Source organism: Sciurus carolinensis, chromosome 19, assembly GCF_902686445.1.
Source record: "Sciurus carolinensis chromosome 19, mSciCar1.2, whole genome shotgun sequence".
In the NCBI taxonomy this organism is placed as follows: Eukaryota; Metazoa; Chordata; class Mammalia; order Rodentia; family Sciuridae; genus Sciurus; species Sciurus carolinensis.
The window spans coordinates 29,135,665-29,152,533 of NC_062231.1; the positions used below are offsets into that span (position 1 = coordinate 29,135,665).

General features: G+C 56.1%; 1 protein-coding gene across 4 annotated transcripts in view; it reads right to left on the reverse strand.

The window, feature by feature from the left end:
• The window catches only part of Frmd4b (FERM domain containing 4B), a 248,651-nt gene that overhangs the window by 80,522 nt on the left and 151,260 nt on the right, over nucleotides 1–16,869 (reverse strand). For all 4 annotated transcript variants that reach the window (XM_047534882.1, XM_047534880.1, XM_047534881.1 and 1 more), the window contains 2 exons: nucleotides 16,689–16,781; nucleotides 5,199–5,283 (listed from right to left, as the gene is read on the reverse strand). In XM_047534882.1, the coding sequence (XP_047390838.1) occupies nucleotides 5,199–5,283; nucleotides 16,689–16,781 (178 nt within the window). The remainder of the gene's footprint in view (nucleotides 1–5,198; nucleotides 5,284–16,688; nucleotides 16,782–16,869) is intronic.

Sequence of the window (16,869 nt, forward strand, 5' to 3'; positions counted from 1 at the left end):
AGAGCCGGCCCTGCACCTGCGGGGGGCTTCCTTGGAGGGCTCTAGCCGCCGCCGCATTGTGCAGGAGGGCCACCCACTGAACGGAGGGCAGGGGAGGGTGTCCGCCTTCACACATGGTGGGAAGAGTGCCCGTCCACACCAGCCGGACCGAAAACTGACAATCCACAGGCACCGGACCCGCAGGGAGGTCTTGCTCGGCTGTGGGCAGGAACTAGTTAAGCAGCAGAAAAGCCCCTCCTGCCAGAGTGAGTGATCACACCAAGACCTGAAAGTACCACACAGTCCACTAACCAACGTGGGGGCCAGGAGAGGACCAAGATGCAAAAACCAGCAGCACCGGAAAGATAAAGGAGCAACAGGTGGGGTCCCATCAAGTACCACCAGGCTTGGGAATGGACTGGAAGAGGCATCCGATCCGTAATACGAGAAAAAGAAGTGAGTCCAAAACACCCAGAGGAGGCACAATGTCAGAATGGGAGGCAAGGATAAGGAAAGGATCGCTGTAACAATGTTTCGTATGTTCAAAAGTGGACACGTGGAAGACGAAAAGCACATTCACACAGAACCTCTAACCCAGGGACTGCAGTCACAGCTGAGATGAATGAGATCAGAAGGGAAAGAAAATGAGTGAAGCCAAAGACGCAGCAGAGCAACTATGCGACACACACACACACAACCAAAACAAACCGAAATCCCACCAAAGAACAACTCAAGGAAATCAGAAGCTGGCCAAGAACAGGTGTCCTCAGGCTTCACAGCAGGGTGGGTGTGGAAGAAATATTTGAAGGCACAGTGCCTGAGAAATTTCCCAATTCAATGTGAACTATAAACCCCAAATTCCAAGACACTCGAAAATGCCAATCGTGAGAAGCAAGAAAAGCTCACCAACGAAGCTCCGAATCAAAAGGCTGGGAGCAGTGATAAAGGGACGTCTGAGAAGCCGTCAGGAAAAGAGGCAGCACGTGAGACCCCCCGGCAAGGACAGCAGGGCCTTCTCATCCGCAGGCAAGACCTGCAGAGAGCTGGAGGGGAGCTGCCAACACAGGCTCTCCACCCTGTGACGCAGCTGTCCCAGCAAAGGCGCAGGAAGAGTTTCCAGACCCAAGCTGAGAGGAGGCGTCTGGCAGGCTCTCAGGGGAGGGGACGACGCAGCCCCTCCGGGAGAAGCAGAATCGCAACAGCGGAGCACCCACCTCACAAAAGACGAGATCAGGAACGGTACCTGCTGGGCAAATAGGTGGTTTCTAAAAATTTAAATATCTTGAAAGGTGACCACAACTTCATAACAACGTCTGTGCGACTGCAACACACCCAAGAGTCAAATCTACCACGGAAACAGCACAGAGGTGGGAAGACCTCAGGCGCTGTTCCCTGCGTGAAGCGGCACGACGTCGGAGGAAGGCAGTCGAAGAGCGGAGATGTGCATGGTCAACCCCAAAGCCACCACGGAAGTCATGGGGCGCGACAGTCCATGGTCCAACAAGGGAGGCGAGAAACCCCAACACGCTCACCAAACCCAAGAAAGGCGGGAAGAAGAGAGGAAAGGGGGCAAAGAACAGATGGGACACAGACACAAGAGAGAAAGCTGGGAGCGAGAAGCCTACTTGTGTCATGACCGTCTTGGGTGTGAAGAGTGGACACAGCCTAGGTGAAAAGCAGATGGCCAAAGAGGATCTGAAAAATCAAGATGCAACTCCATGCCGTCTGCGTCAGACAAGCAAACTGTCCATACACAGAAGCCAACAGGTCACCATCGAAAGCACAGAAAATGCCTGCTATCCCAGGGACTGGGAGGCTGACAAAGGAGGATCACAAATTTGAGGCCAGTCTGGGCAACTTAGAGAGACCCTGTCCCAAAATACAAAGTTAAAAAGGCTGGGTATGTGGTTCAGTGGTAAAGCATACCTGGGTTCAATCCCCAGCACTGGGGGGAAGAGGAGGAGGAGGAGGAGGAGAAGGAGAGGGAGGAGGAGGAGGAGGAGAGGGAGGAGGAGGAGGAGGAGGAGGAGGAGGAGGAGGAGGAAGAGAAGGAGCTTTCCAAGGTTGATCGACTAACTGGCCACGCTGACCAATCAGGAAGAAAAGGGAAATGCTGTGAGCATCTCAAGACAGGCAGAAACCCTGAAATCCAAAGTCCATTCCCAGCGACGACTCTCATCGGAGTAGGAAGCACGAACTTCCTGGAGAGTCAGCAACAGTCACCACGATGGACCGGCAGGTGACACCACGCTTAACGGGGGAGAGTGAACGTGTGGACCTATGATGGGAAACGAGGCGAGACGTGGCCTCTGCCCCTGACTCAGCACTGTGCTGGAGATTCCAGCCTGTGGGTTCAGGCAAAATGAATGAAGGACAGGAGATAAAAACAGGCACGCAGACTGTCTTTGTCAGTAGATTCACGTGGTCATCTGATGGAATCAGAAAAAAGGCTTCCAGAAGTAACCAGCGTGGGCAGGTGGTAGCACGCAAGATGCTTGTGCAAAAGTGGATGGTGGTCTTTCTATACGCTCAATAAACCCCCAGAAATGAGGACCAAAGGTCAAGTTCACAACTGCATCCAGTAATGGGGACTACTTAGGTTAGGGACAAATCTGGCAAAAGACGTGCACACGGAAAACGACAAAGTGCGGATAAAGGAAACGAGGAAAGGACAGCTTTGGGAAGCTGTCCATTCGCCTGGCTCTGATCTAGACAACGGACCCAGCGTGGTGCTGATCGAAATCCCAGAAACTGCCAGGCTAATCCTAAGATCCATACGGAAGTGCAAGGAAACTAGAATAACCAAAAGAACTTTGAGGAAGAGCAGAGCTGGAGGTGGGTCTGATTTTGAGACACGCTGTTCAGCCACAGCAATCAAATGGTACGGGACCCGCGTAAAGGCTGACAGACGGGTCACGAGACTGAAGGAAGACACGGCAGCCAACCGGCATGGGATGGGCGACTGGGTTTAGACAAATGGAGGTAATGAGGGGAAAGGGCAGTGTTCTCGACGGACAGGGACAGAACAAGTGACTACGTGTGCCAGGAAATGAACGTGTGCCACCTACAGAAGTGGACTCGACACAGGTCACAGACCTGAATATCCTCGAGCGCCCCAGTAGCAAGAAGAGAGGGGAGTGCTGGGGAGGGTACTGGCCAAAGTGCGTCGTGTCCTGCCTGGATATGTGACAGCAAACCCCACCATTATGTAGAACTATGACGCACCCATAAAAATATGGGAAAACACAAAACATCTAGAACACACGGGAGAAAATATTGGTGACCTTGGGTTAGACAGAGATTTCTGAAAGACAGTATCATAGACGTAGACCATGGAAGGACAAACTGATAAGCTGGACTTGACTGAAGGAAAACCTCCAGTCTCTGAAACACACTTAAGAAATGAAGGCCGGAGGCTGGTAGAAGAGCTTTGCAATTCACATATCTGAACGAGTACGTGCTTCCAGAACATGGATGCTAACAACGCAACGCCCAGGAGAAAAACAACCCAAAGAAAATGAGCGAACAGTCCTAACACCGAGGAGACATACTGATGGTAAAGAACAACATGAACGACGCTTCCTTCCGTTATTAGTTAGAGATATGCAAGTGAAAACCACAGGGAGATCCTACACCGCGTCCCGGGATGGCCACAGTGCAAAAGACCAGCCAGGACAGTGCTGGGGGTATGAAGGACGGATGCGCTCCTACACGGCCGGGATCTGGAACGGAGCATGTGCTTTGGAAAACAGCTGGGCAGACCCTCACCCAGTTGAGTGCACCTCCCCCCACCCTGCTGACTGCACCTCTACCTCTGGATCCACGTTCCTCCCGGGTCTGTACCCGAGAGACAGGAAAGCACGTGCCAGCCAAGGACCTGTGAGACCTGAGCACTCACAGCAGCTGTGTGCAGAGTCCCCAAGTGGGGCCAAGTGACACGGGCAGGTGGAGGGACCAGCAGACCCAGGCGGTTCCAGTCGGGGTAGAACTGCACGCGGCAGGGACGGGCTCCTGACAGGCCACCTGGGGAACCTCGAGGTAATCACACTCACTGGGAGAGGACGTAAGATGACCACCATGATTCCGGTCCTGCAAACTCTAGGACACGTCGACTAACCTACCGTAGGAAGCAGCAGACATCAGCAAATTGAAACTTACGTGCATCTCAGCCAAGCTGTTAAAAACAAAACCGGGGGCTGGGGAGCTAGCTCAGTTGGTAGAGTGCTCGCCTTGCAAGCAGAAGGCCCTGGGTTCGATCCCCAGCACCCCCAAAAAACCAAAACCAAACAGAACAAAAAAAACCAAAACCAACTCTGCCCTTGCCGAGTCTTATGCATATGTAGACTGTGTTTCTCACCAGGTGCCTAGGGAAGGGCTCAGAGGTGGCCTCCAACCACAGCCTGGCCCTCTGGTCTTCCAAGCCAGGAGCCACCAACCGCTCAGCCCTCAGGAAGATGGATGTGGACAGAAAGGCTCTCTCAGGCCTGGACCGGCCTGGGGTGTGGACAGGGAACTCTGAGGCCTGGGCAGGGGCCCACAAGCTGGAAGGGAGGAGGCAGGCTGCAGGGTCCACCTCTCCGGCCACAGACGCCCTATGGGTAGGGAGGATGTGGCCTGTGGAGGCCAGAGCGGGGGCTTTCCAGGCAAGGCCAGTAGCGGGCAGAGATGAGAAGATCCAGGGGGCTGAGAACTGGTGTCGGCTCAACCTGGCTGCGGCGTCCAGCATGGGACTGCTTCTCTGAAATGCACGGCCACTGATTTTACCAGAGCAACTGTCCTTGATGGAACTAAAACCCAGTAACACAACACACTGCTCCCTCCCACAGGTAACTGGGACGGGACTTGAAGCATGTGGCTCTGCCCTGCTTCGTGGATCAGAGCGGGTGCAGGTGAGCCGGGGTCCAGGGCAGGTGAGCCCAGGGGGGATGGGTGTGGCCCCGGGCACAGCCTGTCAAGGGTCTGGCCTAAGAGTGTCAGACCACTGCTGAGTGTCCCTGGGCATTGTGTGTGCAGCACTGGCCACAATGAAGGACGAAGGTTGGGTGCAAGCATGATGCTCTGCGTGGCTGTCCTTACCCCCGAGGACTGGGGAAGGACGAGCTGCCATTTGCCGGGGGGGGGGGGGTAGGAAATACCAAGGAGGGCGAGGACAGTGGACTCTCCTTGCTGTAACTGTGCCCTTGCTGGCACCAACCCTGAGCGTGGCGAGCGGGCCTTACCTTGTGCACGCGGGCCTTTGCATTCAGGAAGAACAACTCCACCGTCGTCTTATCCTTCAAACACGATATGCTCTCGATGTAAAACCTGGAAGACAGCACAGGAGCCCGTGTCTTCAGATTCATTCCCTCCTCTGGGCAGGACCGCCTGTCCGCATTGCGTGCGCCCCAGAAGCAAGACGGAATTCTGAGGAACCAGGCAGCCTCTGTGCTTCCTGCCCATCTGCACAACTCGCGGCTGCAGACAGACTCTCAGGCCACGTTTCTGTGGGGTCGATGGCAGCTCGAGGGGAGTCCAGCACGCGCCCAACCGAGAACCCCAGTGTGTCTGCGTTGCAGACTCCCGGACACACATTCTGGGGGCTTGGAACCCCTGGGAGCTCAGGCCAAGCCCGGGTGGGTGCAGAGCTGAGGCAGGCAGCCGAGCAGCTCAGAGGTGTCAGGCTGGGGGGCCCAGGCCCCGCACCTGCTCCACGGCCACCAGAGAGCCTCCAGGCACCGGGCACCCCTCCTCCAGCTCCCGGCTGGGTTTTCCCTGGCTGGGAGCCCAGCTCTCAGCAGGTCCATCTGTCTTTTCTCATGCAGATCAGGGTACTGGGGGCCTCCCCTGCCCCTTTCTAGCATCTCCTTGTTCAGTCTGTGCTTCCAGGGGCTCTGCTCCCCAGGGAGGGCGGAGCTGCGTCTATAAGGACCTCTGTTTTTACAGTCCAGGACGCTGGGGGTGAAGACGGGCGCCTGGGAGCCAGCGGGCAAGCCGAGGCCCCGGTTCTCCACGTGGGGAAACAAGTGCCCAGCCAGCTCACAGCTGGTCCGGAAGCCCTCGAGCTGGAGAAAGTCCAGGGAAGCCGGGCCAGAGTGGCCGGAGGAATGTCGTGGCCCCCATCATGGCAGGGCAGGGTGCCGCCTGGCCCCTCTGTGCCTTTCAGCCATAATGAAAGGCAGCAGAAAGGCTGTGGCGATCTTATCACTGAGATGCTCAGATCATTGGAGAAACTCCACCCCATGATGCTGACTCAAACCTCTGCCTTTACTGACGGGGTTCACCTGGTGGTGAGTGGGTGGAGGTTGGGCAGCCAGAGGCTGGGGAAGCCTGGAGGCCACCTCAGAGTCGGAGACCCAGAACTGGAACCCCACCTGTCAGTTACCAGGCGTGTGGCCTGGGGCACATTACTCAGCTCCTAGGTCTTTTCTAAGATCAAAGTCAGGATTGTCCTTACCTCATGGGATTTTGGAAAGATTAACTTTGCTAATGTATGTAAAACGCTCAAAAATACTAACAATATTAGCAACCGCTAATAAAGACTCCCCCACCCTGGAATCTAGAACTGGGTGTAGGGAGGAGTGTTACCTAAGCCCTCTGACCCCAGGACCCTTGCTTACAACATGAAAAAGGTGCGGCTCTCCTGCCATTCTGGTGAATTACCTGTAACCTGCCCCACCAGACGCCTGGGATTGGTAGGGACTTAGCCAGTTCTCACCATGCGGCTCACGTTTTGTCAGACAGACTTGGAGGTCGTGCTGGAGTCTGACCCTGTCTGAAGGCCAGGAGGGCCTGGGGTCTGCTGAGCAGAAGCAGATCCAGGCTGTGTGAACCATGCGGTTAGGCAGCGTCTCTTCTGGACAGTGTGTTAGTGACTTTCACCAAGACCGAGCAGGCGGTCACCAGGGTCCCTTCCTGCCAGTTGAGGTTGCTCTACTGAGGACAGTGGCCCATTGGTGAGCGGTGAGGGGCCCAGAGGGAGGCGGCACCCCTGAGGGAGCCTCTCACAGGGGTCATGAAGGGCAGGCCATCTCTGCAGACTCTGGAGAGACGGGGAGCAGGCTGGCAGGCCTCCCAGGAGGCAGCCGAGAGGCTCAGGGCACGTGGTGGGAGCCAACGAGGCCCGTGGGGAGCCGGGAGGCCCAGGGCTGCGCTGGAGGGCTGGGTGCCCTGGCCTGCGGGCCTTCAGTGGGCCTCCCGGAACCCCCAGGGCAGCTGGGTGGAGGGGTGTCCTGCTGCCAGTGGAGCCAGCGGGAGCAGCTCGGAGCTTCCCCAGGCTGTGCTCCCGCTCACCTAAGGCCACGAGGACCTGGGGCCGCACATCCCTCTCCTGCCCGCAGACACAGAGCCCAGCCGATGTGGCAGGGCTAGCTCTTGGCTTGCGTCCCTCTGCCTGTGCAGAAGGCTCCAACCGCCCTCCCCCTGGGCCACCTCTCCCCGGGGTCCACAGCACGGCTGTGGGAGGCGAAGCCCTCGGTGATGACCGGAGACTGGACTGCGTTACCGCGAACCCAGGGAAGCCACCAGCGTTGTCCCACACAGGACTCTGCCCTCCACGCTGCAGCAAGCGGGAGCAGCACCGTGGGTCAAGTGAGAAGGTGAGGGTCTGGGCACCTGTGAACAGCTTCTGCGAGGCTGAGTCGCCAGGCGGGCAGAGCTCTGCCCTGGGCCGGGGAAAGGCGGGCGAGCCTGCTCTGCTCCCAGGTCTCTGCCCCCTTTCCTTCCCTTTCTTCCCCGCTCCCTGTTTAATGAAGACCCGCCATTTGGAAAGAGTCACTTTAAAGAAGTTGCTGTAAGTGCCTCAATAGAGTCAGTGTCACAGAAGTCTCTAAACCATCTTGTATGTATATGACCGTGTGCATGCACTGAAGTAGAGATCGTTCATTCCTTAACCACCTTCTGAATACCTAGAAGGCACAGACACTGGGAAGGTGCTGGAAATCCATAATAAGGACGACATCAGTCCTCCAGAGCCTTCCGCCAGCCAGGCACGCAGCAAGACTCCTCCACCTACTTTAATTCCCATTTTTCAGCTAAAGAACAAAGAATTAGAGAAAAAGTCTCATGGACATGATCAGCTCTACTTCCAAGCAGTAAACTAAATTATGGCCTGTTAGGCTCAAAAGGTCTGCAGCTACGTCACACTGCGCCTGCAGTCAGAGCAGACAGACGCGCTTCCCCCGGCGACCGCGGGCATCTAGGAGGGCAGAGGCAGACAGTGAGGACTCGGGGTCCTGTGCAGTGACAGCACGTTTAGTTGTTGCATTGTGACTCTCTAACAGAAAAGGATCGTCACAACGCCAAAAGGTCCCTGGATTTCCACACTAACAAAGTTCACCATAGGATCTAAAATCCCGTTCTCATTCACATTTTCTCTGTCTCCAATGCATAACCAGGGATTTTGGTACCAGGGATTGAACTCAGGGGCACTTGACGACTGAGCCACGTCCCCAGCCCTATTTTGCATTTTAGAGACAGGGTCTCACTGAGTTGCTTGGTGCCTCGCCTTTGCTGAGGCTAGCTTTGAAGTCGCGATCCTCCTGCCTCGGCCTCCCGAGTTGAGATTATAGGCATGCGCCACGCTCGGCGCCAACCCATCCTTTTGAAGTTCTGTGACTGTGAGGTGACTCTGTCAGGCTGCACTGGTCTGCAGGAGTCACGGGTGCAAAGGCCGCAGGGCTCACTGGCTGGCTGTGACGCTGCCGGGCCTGTGTGGGGCAGGCAGAGCACACGTCTGCTCAGCCACACCTCCCTGGGGTGGCAGCTGCCAAGCCAGACCGTGGACACTCCCAGAATGACCAGAGGGTGTCCTGCCAGCAGCACCCATGCCGTCCGCCACCGTTTCTGCTGATTCCCATCACTTTCTCCAAGGCCTGGCCAGTTCCATTTTCTTTCCGTTGTGTTTATGTTATAGCCACAGCAGTGGCTGCTGCTGACGGCCACAGAACCCGCTTAACAGAGGGTATCTGCGTGCTGGAGCAGCGCCGAGTGCCCCGTGGGGGCCATTTCTTTTAATCTTCAGCAAAAGCAGATGCAGTAGGGAGCAAATGAAGGCTCCACCCTGCCCATGAGGAAGCTGGGACCAGAGTCGTCAAGTCAACTTCTCCACACCACACAGCCAGGGAGTGGTGGAGCCGTGCCTCAAAGGGCTCTGTCAGACCTGCAAGGTCACCTCCCCAGCCAACATGCAGCCACAACCTCAGTGAAACGTCAGGTGTGCACAGTGCCACGGGGCCCCTGAGATGAGGCGGTCCACCCAGCTCATGGATCAAGAGGGACAGTGCTGCCCACGTGAAATCCACTGGACACTGCCACAGAGAGGGGACGGGGGAGCCGAGTCTTAAAGAATGCATGAGCACACCAGCTGACCACGTCAGGCAGGACATCCCTGGCAGAGGGCCTGCAGCGAGCCCTGATCCTCGCCTGCCTTCGAGAATCAAGGAAGAGGTGCGCAGGCTGCGGGGGGCCCGGCACAGTTGCTTTGTGGCTCATTCCCCTCGGAGTGAGATTCTGGGTTCACCTGGCTTCTGAAGCCCAACCCCTGACGCTCCCCTCCGGCAAACACTCCCTATCTTATTCCCACCTCTCTGTGACCTGCCTGGTGCCTGCGGCTGCCTGGGCATCAGATTCCCTGCTCTCTGAATCCACCCCACCTCGGCCTCAGGGGTCACCTGCACATCTGGGGAGTGTATGGAAAGCTCACAGGGTCCTCGGGGAAATGGGCTGGGGTGCCCCCATCATGCACCACGACTGTGCAGTGCCCAGGGATTCTCCATGGACGCCGAGGGACGGCCCAGACTCGGGATAAAGGCCCTTTGTTCCAGCCCTCTTTGCAAATGACACTGTTTCCTTTCTGCCAGACCTTGTGGGGGATTTCTCCAGGATTTTGTTCAGTGGATCCCCAGCTTCGGGAGGAACCCTGAGGTGTTAACTGGCCCAGGTTCTGGAGTTGAACTTCAAACAGCTTCACAAAGGACGCTTTCTTGGGAAGAGCTTTGCCTCACCTTTCCGACTCCTCCTGAGCATCTTCTCTCTTTCCTGATGGCTCGCCTGACCACCCGTCAGTGGGACGTGATGGTGACTGCATGCAGGCTGGAGGGGCAGGGCTGTCAGCCAGATGGCAGGGCGCGGGTGTCAGAGAGCCCAGCGCTGGAGTTGTGCCTTTGAGCCGGTACTTAGATGCAGGCGACCAACACGTCCATCTTGGTGCCACTGGAGGTTGGAGCTGGGAAGACTCATCGGATCCCAGGCCCAACTCGGGTCTGTCTCCGGCCCGGGGCCAGCTGCTCTGCCCTCCGGGCTCCTCTTACTCTGGTGCACACCCCAGAGAAACGAGAGGTGTTGCAAATGTGTGGAACCCAGTGGGGGGCACACAGCTCAGCAGCCCAGGCTTGGTGGAGATCCTCAGTATGCTATTCTCACAATCCCGGTGGGACTGCAATAAAAGGCACCAGCTCAGTTGGGAACATCTTTAATCCATTTCTGTGTGATCTATCAACATGTATAAATGCATTCTACTGTCACGTACAACAAATTAGAATAAAAAAATTAATTAAAAAAGTTTAAAAAATGCTCCTACCAATTAAAAAAAAAAAAAAAACCTTTAACAGTAAAATCCAGAATGGAAATTTCGAGTGTCTTTCCTGGGCTCTCTCTCTGAAGGAAGCTAATGCTTCAACAGGGAACAGGAAAAGGACATCCAGCGCTCGTCCATCCAGTGATGACTTCTGACCCAGCTGAGTGGCCTCCTTGGTTTGCTGGGCCTTTGAACTGGGCAGGATGCCCGGGGGCTCTGCCCTGGGGGTACTGCTGAGCCTGCCGCTGGCCTCAAGTGGGCCTGAGTCCAGGTCCACCGTCCAGGTTCCTCGGCCAAGCGGCTCATTTCAGGAACTCCTGCAGCCTCAGGCCTGTGCAGATCCTCTCGCCCGATCCCCACTCTGAGCAGGGAGATCTGCTAATGGCCCATGAGGACCCGTCCCGGGCCATCCTCTGGCTTCCAGTGCAGGCCAGGGGCTGAAGGCCAGTTCGGGTGGGCCTCACGCTCGCCAGCGCTGGTGCACGCGTGTGGGAGTCCAGAGGCTCCCTGGCATTCCTGGGCAGGAGCGCTCTTGAAGTGCCAGAGGACACTGCCTGCTGCTCCGTCTTCCCTGCCTAGGCTTCCAGACACGCCGAGGACCCACGGGCAGCCTGCAGGGAGCCGCCCTCTCCTGCCCCCTCGCTCCCCTCAGGAGGCTCTGAGTCCCACAGAAGGGCTGCAGGCCCAGAGGGCCCGGAATGGGAGGGAGCACCAATCCCAGGTGCCGAGGCCCGGAGCTCCAAGCTGCCTCTCCCCAGGTGCCGAGGCCCCCGAGCTCCAAGCTGCCTCTCCCCAGCCCCCAGAGCAGAGCGGTGGTTCTGTGAGGGGAGTGGGGAGGGCGGGGGCCAGTCCTGCAGGGGGGGACGGCCGAGCATGGGGAATCCTGAGGGTCCACGATGAGAGCCTTTCCCCGAGCCAGGCGGAGGGCCATGGACTCTCAGTGGACGTTCCATGGTGACCTGTTAAAGCAGGGGCTTCTCCAGCAACCCCGAGTGACCGGTACCACCACCAGCTCCACTTTAACCGCTGCACAAATGGGCCCAGGTGCCCCAAGCCACGTAGCTAAGAGCTGGGGAGCAGCCAGGAAGGGCCTGAGGCACGGCTCAGTGGTCAGCTGGGGCTGGTGGGGCCGGGGTGCTGCGGGATCCCTGCCGCCCAGCATGGCTCTGCACCACGGAGGAGGGCCTGGTCCAAGCAGGAGGGCCGCCCTGGAGGCCTCGGGCACACCCTTCCCTGCAGCGTCTCCCACCCTTGGTATGAACGAATCCTTACGTCACCCGTGGCTTCCGTGCTCCTTGCCTGAGACGCACTCAGGTGCACACACGTCGGAGGACCCACAGGCCGTCTCCTACGGCTGGACCGGCCAGGCACGCCAAAACACAGGGGCCAAAACTTAGAGGGTGGGCACACGCCCACACCAGCTTCTGCTACGGGATCAAGGAGCAGGGCAGAAATACCATCCGTGGGAAACTCGGGTCAGGATGGGGGCTCCGTGTCTCTGGAACTGGGGGACGCTCACCAGCAGCCTGCAAGTCCTCACGGACATTCAGGGCCCTCCTTGTGCACCCGGATGGCAGCGTGAGGGCCCTCCACCTCCTCTGCTGGGCCCAGGCGGGAGGAATCCATTATTCCTCTGGGCTTTTGAGTCACATTCCTCCTGAAAAGGTGGATCCCCAGTTCTCTTGCTCCTGTGAACTTCGGACTCTGAAAGCTTTAAATCGTCATGACTACCCAGCCGCGAACATTGTATCTTGTGTTCTTTTGTTACTCTTCATTCTGAATTAAAACTATCTACTGAAGTAATCATTATAGGAGAAAAAAAAAATAAGCCCAAGAAGAAAAGGAAAGCGATTCTTGCTAACATTTCAGACTTCTTTCTACCATGTGCGGATAGTTCGAAAAAGTGCAATCATGCCGTCTAACTATTCAGTGGTCTCATTCACTTAGAATGTATCAGGAGCTATTTTTTTTTTTTTTTTTTTTTTTGGAACTGGGATTGAACCCAGGGGTACTTAACCACTGAGCTATATCCCCAGCCCTTTTTATTTTTTTATTTTGAGACAGAGTCTTGCTAAGTTGCTGTGAGGCTGGCCTTGAACTTGTGATCCTCCTGTCTCAGCCTCCTGAGCTGCTGCGATTACAGGTATGGGCCACCAAACACGTGTTCCCATCAGGAGCACTTTCTCTACATCACTGAATCTCTCTCTTCAGCCTGTTTTAGCTGTTATGTACACATGGCTCTTTAAATTTAAAAAAAAAAAAATTTATTTATTTATTTATTTATTTTTTTTGTAGAATGCTGAGGCCGCCCAAGGCAGGGGCAGATTGCTTCCTTGGGTTGAACTCTTTCCAGAGGGTGAATGCTGCAGAACCAGGCCGGGGGAGGGCCAGGCCTTTGCTGGTCTTTGAAAAGCGCCTGATTTTCAGCGACTTGGGTAAGGAGGTAGCAGTCTTGCCTCACCTCTCCTCCTCGAATCCCCCATGCAGGTGGAGAGTTCTCTCTGAGCCACCCGACGGCGCTGGGGTGCAGTAGTGAGAGTCACTACCCTCTCAGGACACAGAAAGGTGACTTAGAAAGGGGAGGAGGAAAAGGGGGGAGAAGGGACTGAAAAGAAAACAGGCAAGAGGCATTCAGAAGGGTAAAGGGACAAAGTTAGCCCAGACCCTGGCGGGATGGAGCTGGGTGGTACCAGCCCTGCGGCCCTGCCCTGGGGGAATGGGAGGTTCTGAGGAGGTCAGGCCAAGTCCCTGGCTCCTCTGTCGAGCCTGTGAGCCTGCGTGGTCGCTCGCTATCAGGCTTTTAAATGCTCACATCTGGGCTGCATTACCAAAGAGGCCCATGTGTTTGCCAAAGATAATTTACCGCTGCGAGATAACAACACCCAGCCCCAGAGAAGTCTCCAGAAACCCGGGGGAGTCTGGACTCACTTGAAAACAGAGAACTGGTTAAATAAATTACGGCATGTCACCTAAATAAACTACGGTGTGTCTGTGCACATACCATTTGCACACATATTTAGGGCGTATCTTTAAGATTCTGAAGCTGGAGAAAAGGCAAAGGTTTCACGCTGAGTCAGAGGGAGGTCGACTCCGCCCTCGCTGCTGCTTTTTTTTTTATTTTTGTAGTTGCCCGTGGATGGCATGCCTTTCTTTATTTGTTTATTTTTATGTGGTGCTGAGGATGGAACCCAGGGCCTCACCCGTGCCAGGCAAGTGCTCTGCCACTGAGCCCCAGCCCCGCCTCCCTGGCTGCTGCTTTTCTCTGCCATGTCAGAGCAGCATCCTGCATCCAGGGGACGTGAGCCAGAGACTGACTTGCCCCTGGAGACCGCAGGACCTCGGGGTTTGGCCGGGAGTGAATGAGACAGCTCAGGTCAAGTACGTAGCTGGGCCGGCCACAGGGTCTCCACCACAGGTCAGAGAGGCCGCTTCCCGAGAGCAAGCTGCAGCCCACCTTTCTTCTGCACGCGCCCACGACTCAGGGTTTTCTTGCATTTCTAGAAGGTCTTGCATAATCGTCTTGCCCTCTGCTGGCTGCTGAATTCTCCTAACCAGCTTGCCAAACCCAGCGACGGGCACAGGACCCCCGTGCTCCCAGTGCTGGGGTGGTGACGTGCCCTCCTGAGGATGCGGGAGGACATCAGAGGACCCGTCTCAGCAAGACCCCGCGCTCACGAGGTTCTTGCAGGGCCAAACCTCAAAGCAGAACCAAACCAGGGCTGCGGCTCCAGACTTCAGGGGACACAGCAGCCTGGAGGGGCCGCTGCTGTCGCCCGGGACAGGAACATTCCCCCAGTTCTGTCTGCTCCACTTGGGAGGCTGGAGACCCTCACAGGAGCCCGGCTTCCCTGGGCAGCGTGACAGCCCCTTTACCAGCCCAGGGAACACTCAGCGGCTCAGCGCCCATGGTCAGTTCTCCCATTTTTTTGGTGTGTGCTTTTGGCTTATCATTAATTTAATTGGAGTAACAACAATTATTTAATTGGAACAATAACAAAGACCATAATGACCTCATCATCCTGTTGGGAGAATGAATTAAGTGAAAACTTAAAATCTTGATAAGCGTCCCAAACATGCGAGTCATTAAAGGGAAAGTAACGTGGGGCGACTGTGGAGCCTCCCGAGATGACACTCAAGTCCGGCTGAGCCCCCAGCAAGCAGCAGGCCCTCTGGAATCCCAGGGCCCCGGTGGAAGAGACGGAGCGGCCTTAGACCTTCAGACCCAGGGGACCAGACGGCCGCTGTCAGAGAACTCGGGACCCACCCGGCTAGCAGACAAGGGAGCTTGCTGGGTTCCCTAGGGACACCATGCTTTGGCTGCCTGGTCATGCTACAGAAGCAGCGCACAGGCTGGTTCCTCAATGGAACTGGAACCACCTGTGTGCAGACGGGGCCACAGGAGAGCGGAATCACAGAACCGCAAACACCTGGAGTCTGGTAACCCAGGAAAGGTCTCATGCAAGAACCTGTCCTGTTTGTCTCCAAGGCGGCACCAAGCTGGAGGGGCGGGAAGGTGGAGGGCGGAGCCAGTGGCCTCTCGCTCCGTACGTGCTCAGAGTTCGAAAAGTTTGGAGCAGTAATGTGACCCTTCGTGAAACAGGGCAGGTCACTGGTGCTGGACGGCCTTCCCTCCGCAGTGCGGGGCTGAGGTCGGCTGCTCTCTGGCTCCTTCCTGATGGCCAGAAGCGGCTGTCTCTGGCTGGCTGGTGGCTTTCCCTCTCCTGTCCAGGCAGCAGGCATGCACGCCACACCCTCTCCAGAAAACCAATGCTGTCCCTCACGATTTCTGTCCACTTTCCACCTCATGGTTTGTTCCTGCCAAGATCGGCACCATGCCACCTCTGTCCTGGGTTTTGAATATGGCTTCCAAGGGGCTGGGTGTGGCTCAGGGGTAAAGCACGGGCCCAGCACCTCTCTCTCTCACACACTTGCAGGAAGGGAAAGGAAAAGCACAGTGTGATTTCTGGTAAGGAAAAATCCCAAGCTAAACTTCAGAAGAGAAAGCAAGAAGCAAACTAGGGATTGTCAACCCTGCATCTGCTGAAGGAGGAGCAATAATTCCCCAGAAACACCAGCGAATCATATCAAAAAAGATATTTAAAAAAAAGGTGGGGAGGACACATCCTCACACTCGTGGATTCCATGCAACAGACTGAATGAACAAAAGAGGCGTTTGTAAAAGTTCACATGGTTTTTTCACGTCCTGATGGTAAAATCATCATACTAAAATAAGTAGGTAAGATAAGGAAAAAGAAGCTTCCACTATCATGACAGAGTGCATGTGAACCACCCCAAATGAACACCACTCGGGACAGAGGATCGATCTGCAAGTCGAGGTAGCTCTATGGAACTAGGTTGGATTAATGGGGAACTAACTGCCTTAGCTAGTTGCTTGCTCACTTATTTATCTTTAGATAAATAAAGACCAGGAAAACAAACTATGAACCTGTCTCATCGTCTTGGGGCTGGGGGAGCCGCACGCTCGCAGGGGCTTCCAGCTCCAGGGGTAACGTTCTGCTTCCTAAGCCGGGTAGGAGAACGTGGTGTGGCTCCCCCCAACCTGCCTGTCTCAGGCTGTTGACCACTAATGCTAGAGCGTTTGCAGGCTGGGCTGGCGGTGAGGAATCCCCACCGGTTGACGCGTCCATTCCCCAGCCCAGTCCAGGGCCGCATCTAAGCGGAGATCAGAGCCGGCGTGGGTCTGGTGCAGACTGGGCTCAGGACCTCCAGCTCTTAAGACAGCTCCGTCTGTGGGCGCTGGCTTGCACTGGATCTTCTCCTCCAATGTGGCACAATTCTAAAAGTTCAATGTCCAAGACTTCAGGAAACATCAACATAGAGCGTGACAGCAAATGTTTGCCACGTTTCAAATGACAAGACTCCTAGAAGCATATTGAATAAAAACAGCTCCGGCTTAGGCTAAGTCACAGCACTGCTGAGGCTCAGAGGTCTGAGAAGCCTTGGGAACGAAGGCAGGCGATTCTCTCCCTGGCTTCACAGGGCTGGGTCGGACCTGCGCCAGGGACACGCCCTCGCGATGACGTTTGGACAGGTCTCTCCTCTTTTTAATCTCCAACTCTGATGACCAGAAGTGTTCAGAAACAAAACCCAGGGACAGGAAAGGCGGGCACCGCTGGCCGCGGACACACGTACATACCTGACGGCGAAGTGCAAGGCGGCTGGGCCCGGCTTCTTGGGCAGGTCGTGGTCCAGAACTCGGTGGTCCAACTGCAGCCAGTTCTGCTGACCACTGTGAGGGCAGAGCGAGGAGAAGGTCAGCAGAGGGTCAGCAACACTGGGCGCTGGGCGGCTGTGGGGCCGCTGTGGGCAGGCAGGGA